Genomic DNA, 9,491 nt, shown 5'->3' with positions numbered 1-9,491 from the left:
GTAAATATTGTAATTTTTTTTGCAAACGATATCCTTTTGTTTGAAGCATTTATGGGTGTGTTACGTATCCAAGGCTATTTTAATTTCGATGATAATTATTAATGCGAAATTGATTCGCCCATTGCGATGGTACATTTTTCCATTGTAATAATATCTGCTGTTGAATTTGAGCTTACTTGGCAGCACTTTTTGTGAGCGAACCTCATACAGAATTTGCCATATCATAACTCTGTAAGCAGGAGTCGCAAACTTCGCTAATTGAAACTATAAATTTCAATATTAAATGAGATTTTGTTGATCTCGTTACTGTACTTTTTTTTAATTATATGGCGTTCTATTTTCATCTTTTCAATTTCGTATGTATTCCGTTTTGGTTTGTTATGCGGCGCTTTTCATTTACTTTTTGGTACGATAATTATGGCATTGTTTTGATTAATGCGGATTTACTTTAATACATGACGTGTATAATAAGTATTCCTGTTTGTTTGCTCCAGCTGAAGAGCATTCAGTGATGCGTCAAAACTGACTCGTAGTTATCTTTCGGTTGTGCAAAAGAAGTCGAAATCAAAAGTGCGGAATGACAACAGCATGGGAGGTTAGTTTTCCCATCTCATAATTTGACCGGTGACAGTTATGCAGCTAAAGAGATCCTGTTCTCTGCACGGATTTAACGTACTCATATGTTGTTTGCATAGTTGATTCGTGCACGTGCATTATAATTAATTCATTGGGTGACAGCTGAGAAGTAGTGAATTGGTGGAAGTATCACATCGTTTTTGACGCATGGCAATTGAAGTGTTTACGGCGTAGCATGCTGTTAAAGTCGCTACTTTTCGATGGCATTTACCACCTATACTTTTTTAAAAGCTTATCGGCGTGGGGCTTAAATGATATTTTTACAAGTTACAGTAGTATGCAAGTTCCTAAGATGGTGCGTGGCATAGTTCCGGTTATTTTTTGCTGTTTTCACTAGTCATTTAGTTGGAAAAGATCATTCCATTGATGTTTTAGCTGGGAATAACCGATACCAAAGATTTCAAGTGAAAAGCAAATGGAATGTATGTGAAGTCATGTTCAGTTTTGTTACCGTTGAGGATTTAGAATAACATACTAGAAATGTGTGAATGGCTTTTAGCGGGGAAATGACCGATATCAAAGATTAAAGAATGCGCATTTTCTAGACGGATTAACTCGCTTATATAGTTTGTGATTATAATTTTAAATTCTGAAAATTAAAAGTTTGACCACAGTTATGGTAGATTCGATGAATAAAAAATAAACTTCGGCTGTTATCGACCCGATCACTATATGAATTTAATCTTACTTTAAAAGGTTGAGTTTGTAAATTTAATCTTGCTTATTGACTTCTATCACCCGTTTTTATAGTTATCACTGCCTTGGTGTGTGGATTATACTTTAATAAAATGTGAAGTGACGTTTCAACTGCATACTTCTTCATCAAACACTTTTTTAAGCATTTTTCCCCTTTATGAGGGTGTATATTGTTGAACGAAACAGGACACTAAAATATTATGGATTAGAGCATTTTGTTTCTCAAGTTATTACTCTTCAATGAGATTTCTTAGCGTCGTCGTTATCTTCGACAGAGAGGATCTCGTATTACGATCAAGATATAGTAATTTTCGTGTCTTTAGTGTTAAAAATGCAAACATTCTACCGTAAACTTGCTCAGTTAATCTTTTTATCAGAAAGCAATTAAGCAATAGACATGCGTGTTTTTAAATTCACTTTTTTTTCAAAATATTCTTGGAATTAATATTTCTTAAAAACCCAATGTTAAAAACTTAATTTTGAGTATACCTACAACTTTGAATGGCATTTAGGATTGATTACCTTCCCGGTAAATGAAGGAAACACGCATCGCCGGTAGTACGGTAATTGTCAAAGTTCTGTGAAGTTTGTTGAGCATTTTGTTAGGATATCGCTTAATTTGTTTTTTTTTTTTTTCAGTCTGATATCCATGTTGATTAAGTTTGGGTTCTATTATAATTATTGGAAATTTTCTTGATTTTACCATAATTTAGGCCAGAAATATTAACTAATTTCTCAGTCAGTGAATTTACGCCACTTGTGAAATATCAGCAGTGTTTTACATGTTCTATGACACTGATGTTTTATTGCAAAAAGTTACAGTACATTCCCTAAAAAAGATTACGTTAGTATACGTAAGACCTATTACCGTATATGGTATCTACGACGTATCCAACACAAGCGGATTCGCCAACTTTGGTCACTATTTACGATGCTTGGCTATTTACAACGTAAACTAGGTTTTATGGAGCTTTCCAAATTAAATTCGGAACTTTTTTATCCATTTAATATTTTTCTATGAATATAATTACTTCCATGGAATTACTTATCGTTGACCTATTTTACTAATTGTTTTAAGGCTTTCCATTTGCATAGTTTTTCACGGCGAATGTCCACTTCGGCCAACAATCATTTGTCTGTACAGCACGCCACGTCAAGCATATGTTAATTTGTGAATGCTGAGAACCAATTTTTCTCTATTTCGCCTTCCTTTAAGCTGATCTTTAGTCCCTTAAACTCCAACTTTAATTATTGCGCAATCACTGATATATAAGTCTTGCAACAGCAAATACATACCATAATTTTAATCTAAAGCCTAAATTTGTTCCGCCACGACAACTTTATTTCAATTAGAAATTCGAAATCCCTTCAACTTCATCGATACCTTTGTCAGGCCTAGAAAGCATCAAAACAGAGGACAAGGTTGGTACTTCTCTCACAAATCGATCATATGCCAACAGACCTCTTCCTAGCCAACCTTCTCATCCCAAAGACAGATAGAGCGATGTGTGCGCAAATGCCCTTCGCCCGACATTTCGTACCACAATGCCTCACTTGTCTCATCTGTCACACATATATATATACATACCCAGCAATGCATAAGGGTACAGGGATATGCAACAATGAAGCATGTACATATTTGTGCGGTAGAAAGTTAACTTGTTGAATGAGGGAGAGGTCGTCGAGTGGCCTGAGCTGCGATGATACCTATCGGAGAGGTAAGTCCTCTCTTTTCGCATTTTTCTATTTTCATTTTTGGATGTAGGTCCATCTTTCTCTTGATTTATTATCTAGAAATTCTTCAAGATCCGTGAGTAGATACTTATACTAGTAAATGGCTGTTTAAATTTCAAAACTTTCTAATAACAGTCTGATGGAAGAGAAGCAGTCGTCCCTTAACACAGCACTTTCACCAGTGTCATGCTGTCATTATTCGTGTTACTCACTTCCATTCGGCTACATTCTTAATCTTACTCTCCAATAGAAAATAATTCAGATGAAGTTAATTACACATACATATGTGAGCAGTAAAAAAACCTATCGATAAATTATGGGAAAGATCGTTTTGCTGAGAAAAGAAAACATTGAGCGTAACTGTTTCCACTTTTATTTATAAATTTTGACAGTTCCTCGCATGGCGTTGTCCGAGTAGCGGAAGCAAAGGAAATAGACATGTACGTTTCCTTATTAATAAGTTATAGAATGTGGTGTAGGTAATATGTAAGTTCACCTATTTCCATTCGTGAAGTCATTTATAAAATTAAATTTCAGACCCAAGATGGTCGTGCTGATATGACCAATTTTGAGATGGATTTGTTCGACACAAAGATAAATTCATATGCTTTGGAAAAGGTCTGTCTTCATTTTTACAATTTCGCTGAGCTAGTACTAGGGACTGACTGTAATTAAATTGGGATCTTTACGTTTTTGGTGTTCGATTAAGAACTTATCCAATTGGATTTCCTACATTTCATTATGACTTAGCAGTTATAGTAACTGTGTAGCCTAATATGGTCAGATAACTATAGTTTCTGAATTTTATGAGCTAGTTCCATACACTAAGTGCAACTGATTCAGGTTATTTGCTCAGCTTCATATAACTGGATTTGTAAGCTTTAATGAGAAACTGACACATGCTAATTCAGGAGGATAACTGTATAAGTCATTGTACTCATATTAAGTTCGTTAATGAAATCATCTTTAGACTGAGCCGAGAAATAGATTCTCTTCACATTGCAGGAAGAAAGTGAACAGTGTTGTCAACATAGCATCATCAAACCAGCATGTGTTCCAGTATCGATTATATCGTTATTCATATTTTTAATTGTATTTTTCCCATTATTCAACGAAGATGGCCTTGATACGACGTCTATTCGTTACGATCGAAGTGGTTATTGTACCGATCAATGCAGGCTTGCTTTTTATTGCTTTTAAGAGTTAGGTTTTTGCATTTTTGGTAAATGCATTGGACCGCTTAGCTGTTATCGGATTATTGCTTAGGGCTGATTATTAAATTAATTAAAAGATGTCAGGTAAACTAGAAAATGAAAGACCACAAGCAAGTTGATCATTTTTCTAAGAAAAGGTTTAAAAAACTAATGTTAAGCATAACTACATTCTTCACTGAGGAACTAGAAAAGTGTAGTATAACAAAAACTTCCAGAAGTGAATTATTATTTTTCTCCATATTAATGCTATTTAGCTCTAGTGGTAGTAAGTACTAATAGTTTTACTATAAGTGCAAAAAAATCGTGAGCTTGCTATCTAAGCTATGAATATCAGCTACGAATGAATGTCAAGCATCAGCTGATATGTTTTTTGCCTCTGCTTCTAGCTTTATGTGATTTTCGTTCGATACCTAAAGGCTTTTGGACTTTAGTTCATTTCTAGAGATAAGAAATTACTTATTAATTGGTAATTCACATCCTTGATTAATAGATTATTTCAGAATGGAGATGGTTGAAACTATACCATCGATTTTGATTTTTGACAATAGTAGCCTTACGAGTTTGTCAACCTATGACGTCTGGAAACAGTTATTGGACGACGCACGAATTTCGATTGATGTTGCGTCTTTCTACTGGAATCTTCGTGATCCCGCTGCACATTCAATCTCTTGGCAGGTAAATCTAAATATGTACGCCGCATAGAAATTTTGTCCAATGCACTCTGATTACTCGACATAACTTGATATTAATCTTTGTTTTTCAGTCAATTTTTCTCCATTATACTTTAGTCAGCTCTTATATATACTTTCCATGCTGTCAGGATAATACTTTTGATCTGATTCGTCGAATAAATATCCACGATATTCTCACATTTAAGACAACCAAACAGTTCTTATCTGAAGGCTAATAACTGTGTTAATTAGGCAGATATTGTTGACCTGACAGTGACGTAGAAAATAGACTTCTTAGCTGTAACGTTTGCAGTATTTTCAAGATGTGAGCTTATGCGCTATCAAAGTATATAAACTCACACTTTATTAAAATGTTCTATCCGATAGACCAAATAAGAAGAAAGAGGAAAAATTAAGAAGGAACGAGACTGGATATGGGATCCCTTTAGTTTTGTGAGAAATCTTCAAGACATCAGTTTTATTAACTATGCTATGGGATGTTATAATTGGTCGATAGAGCTGTACTTTATTAATTGTTTGCAAAGTCTTGCAGGGAAATGATACATTCGAAAGATTCATTGCAGCTGCTGAGCGTGGTGTACGGGTTAGCTCTTTTTTCTCTTTCTATCAGTTGAGGTTTTGGTTTTATGTTTTTCAGAAAAGACAGTATTTCTCTTTCCCCTCTCTTGTGGTAACTTTCTATAGTTGCTTCTGTTTACTGTTAGAATTAATTTTGTAACACCTTAATTGTCATTTTACGTGCCCAATTGATGGCAATATTAGTAAAAATAGCTCTTTCTGTATAGATACGAATAGTACAAAGTCAACCAACCGCAACATTTCCACAACTCGATTCGGATTATTTTGCTGAGAATGGTAAGACGTAAATGCTCATATATGTTTTCGTGTCAAAAATGCGAAAATTTTTAAAAGTGGGCGTAACCATTGAATTTGGAATGTGATATTAACTTCAGAGCTTTTTCTTTTCGTGATCTGCAATTTAAATCGTTTGGAATCTTTCTTTCCAACTTCAAATTTTTGTTTCTAATTTTTGATCTTTATCCTTATAAAAATTCTGACATTATTTTGTTGCTTGAATGAGGATAAGTTCCCAATTACATGTGTAGATGATATGTTCTAAGATTTTGATCAGAAGTTCAGGTTGGCCATCTTCTTCTCCGTTTGTTATAGGTTATGCGGCAGTGCGAAATCTGGATATATCGAAACTGATGGATGAGAATGGGATTCTTCATGCCAAATTCTGGATTGTTGACTCTCAACATGTCTATATTGGATCAGCTAACATGGACTGGAAATCCCTTACAGAGGTGACTTTATTGGTACTTTTTTTTAAAAATCATCTTTTATCATCAAAAAAATTTTTTCCGTATTCTATGCAATAAAAATTGAAGTAAGGTTTAAGAAGCCTTCACTGCATGATGATAAAAAAAAACTATGGAAACTCTATATGTTGAACAGTTGTTCAGGGAATTATTTGGTTAACAATTTCGATAAAAAGGATCAGTTTTCAGGTCAAAGAACTAGGCGTTGTAATTTGGAACTGCACTTGCATAGCAAATGATTTATATAAAATTTTCAATATTTACTGGCGTCTTGGAGTTAGAGGAGCAAAAATTCCCCATAAATGGCCATTGAATTTAAGAACTTATTTCAATTTCTCACATCCACTTAAACTTCTTAGTGCTACAGACACCAGTGTATTCATATCGGTACGCTTTTTCATTACGCTTCTACTAACTGTTGATAATTAATTTATCTCGAGTTCACTCGGAGGTAGTTTAATAACTGTGTGACATCAAATATAATGTTCTGATATCTAGTAGTATCTTTTAAAAGATTCTTTGACTGCACTTATACTAGAATCATAATGAATTGAATGACCCAAAAGTCCTGCTTATTATCCTGAATCTTGGTTGTATGCTTCCAATATTATGCTTTTTGGATTTTAATTCTTTTCTATAACCTTAGAAATTAATTCAAAATTTATGTATGCAACATTTGGTATCAGCAGCTTATCTCTCACTTACTTCTAAGCGAGAAAAAAAAAGAGACATCGAAATATAGTTGTCATTTAACTGAAGAAACAATGTTTATAACCATTCTTTATTCAGAGTTCTCCTCCTCAATTCAGTGCGAAAGGACGTGAAGATGATAGTGATGCAATCGTTGCAGTGATGGATAATGCACGCGAATTTGTCCATATATCGGTGATGGATTACATGCCTGCAACTATTTATAGAACTTTTAATAATAATATGTTAGTTGCTAATTTCCGAAATCTGTAGTTCTTCATTTTGAAAATATGTTAAAACTATATTATATTATCACGATTATTTATATGATAAAACTATATTATCGAGATGGAATAGTGAGCTTTAGTTTTTATCGCTCCTCCTGATCACCTTTCTGCATGTTTTCGGGTACCAATTTTCCCAAACTCCATTTGCATTCCCTCCCTCCTTGAAAGTTTTGTATTACTGACTTTTAGCGCTCATTCCTTCTATAATGTAATGCCTATGATGGAGGAGGATGAGAACGAAGGAAACGGAAGCAGTGTACGATTCATCCAGAAGTTCTCTTTGGAGGAAAAATAAAGGAATGAAAAAGAGAAATAAATGTTAAGATTATGTCATATGAATATGAAAATGACTATCAGTTTATTTTTGTTTTCAGCAATGATGAAAAATAAGTGGTAAAAACGGTGGCAAAAAAAAATACAAAACATTTATTTTTTTTTGCGCAACTTACTATCTTTGATCAATAGTAGCGTGTAATCATTCCGGAGACAGAAAATACTAGGACTCATAGTACTGAGGTAGTCATTTTATAAATTTAAACATCAATACCTTTGGCATCCGATAGCAATGAGACACCGAATTTTCTTGCGGTGTAATTCTTGTTATTCGCACTTGATCATAGATTCAATAATTTTGCAGATATTGGCCAAAATTAGATAATGCAATACGTGCAACAGCTTACCGTGGAGTGAATGTACGGTTGTTGGTGAGTCACTGGAAATATTCTCTACCCGAAATGATTCATTTCTTGAAATCATTGCTTGAAATTAATGATGGTATGCCAAGAATCGCAAGCCATTCCGGGAAAATCGAAGTGGTAGGCATTTTTGACAGGGCTGTTAACTTCATCTAAGTTGTTCATAATCTCTCTCTTAATTATAATTGATCTTGTTTTCACTTTGCTAAAGGGAGAAATCTGATGCTAGCATCATGCTGGTTACTAGCAGTACACCTGGTTCAGGTCTTCTTTTTGGAGTCTGTCGTTTGTTTATCCCACTGATTTTTGCTACTTAATGCTACTTGTTTGTAAAGATGATTGAATAGTTGGAGATTATGTCATATCTTCAAATTTCTTTGAAAATTTCTTAAATCTTCATGTGGAAGATTGCAGTAACAGTTCTAAGTTTTTTTTATAATTTTTCTTAATAAGTTTTCTTTTCTGAATTTTTTCTTCTCCACATTAACACAAACTTGAAGACTTTTGCAGAAGCTATTTACAATTCCAGTGAATCAATCTCACGAAGAAATTTCTCATACTCTTGTAAATCATAATAAGTACATGGTTACAGAGAAAATTGCTTATTTTGGTAAGTTACTTAGTCTGAGTTGTATTTGAGAAGACTGAATCGTTCAGAAGAAAAAAAAACTTTCTAAAACATCTTTTTTTAGGAACGTCAAACTGGGCAGCTGATTACTTTATCAGTAGTGCAGGTGTTGGAATTTCTTTCATCTCGTCAACACACGTTAAGTCGCTAAATGCAGTTTTCATGAGAGATTGGACATCTAAATATGCTAAAACTGTCAGAGAATTCTTGTAAGATGGATTTTCTGCACAGTTTTTCCTTTGAAATTCAAGCTTTCTATTATTTGAATCTATCAAATGCTGATTCTGTTGGCGTTATACTATGCATTTTGATCTGAATCCTTCACCATTTATAAACCATTATGTCGAAGTGGGAGGGAAAACTCGGGGGCTTCTCTGAATGGAACTGGAGTTCCTTTGAATTATGGCATTTTAATGGAGAGTGTAAAATTTATTTCATATTAATTTGCCCGGCAGGAACTCAATATGTTTTTTTGTGTTAAAACTGATATTTAATATCCCTTTAATTACTTTTTACTGATCATCAGTTCGCGTGATTTGAGGACTAAACTAAAATTTCACGGCGAACTAAAATTTTATTCACACTATTGTGAACGAAGATACCATGCATGTACGTATCTCATTATTGATCTCAACTTTTTTTCGTTATATTGTATGGATTAGCTTTTCTTTTTTTTTTTGTATAAAGTGTTTCTGTGTAATCGATTATTATTGGCTGGACAATATATTTATTGGAGGAATATTATTAAATGTACTGTATCATAAATAATTTTTTCGTTCCTGGACAGAATTGAGACCAAACTTAAAAGATCTCAATTTAATCAGAAGCTGTCATTCTAGAACGGAAAGCGAATTTTGGTGATGGTAAGGAAGAAAAATTTGTATCGGTTCTAAAGAT

The 9,491-nt window shown here is 33.7% G+C and overlaps 1 protein-coding gene across 1 annotated transcript; it reads left to right on the top strand.

The window, feature by feature from the left end:
• The first annotated feature begins 2,789 nt into the window (after nt 1–2,789).
• Nucleotides 2,790–8,979, top strand: LOAG_00845 (hypothetical protein). Its single transcript, XM_020445566.1, has 12 exons — nt 2,790–3,050; nt 3,604–3,684; nt 4,072–4,244; nt 4,781–4,955; nt 5,505–5,555; nt 5,758–5,827; nt 6,143–6,279; nt 6,484–6,681; nt 7,084–7,229; nt 7,909–8,086; nt 8,477–8,576; nt 8,659–8,979. Exons 1-12 carry the CDS (start codon nt 3,033–3,035, stop codon nt 8,805–8,807), a joined length of 1,476 nt encoding a protein of 491 aa, XP_020303989.1. The 5' UTR covers nt 2,790–3,032; the 3' UTR covers nt 8,808–8,979.
• The last annotated feature ends 512 nt before the right edge of the window (nt 8,980–9,491 follow it).

This window comes from Loa loa, assembly GCF_000183805.2.
Source record: "Loa loa unplaced genomic scaffold supercont3.5, whole genome shotgun sequence".
NCBI lineage: Eukaryota > Metazoa > Nematoda > Chromadorea > Rhabditida > Onchocercidae > Loa > Loa loa.
Note: the sequence above shows the minus strand (reverse complement) of the source record. Positions and strands in the feature narration are given on the sequence as shown.

Bases quoted from the DNA above. Each gene is read 5' to 3' on its own strand.
- LOAG_00845 (XM_020445566.1), top strand. The intron at 5,556-5,757 runs GTTAGCTCTTTT...CTTTCTGTATAG, and splicing joins CTGCTGAGCGTGGTGTACGG to ATACGAATAGTACAAAGTCA. The intron at 7,230-7,908 runs GTTAGTTGCTAA...ATAATTTTGCAG, and splicing joins AGAACTTTTAATAATAATAT to ATATTGGCCAAAATTAGATA.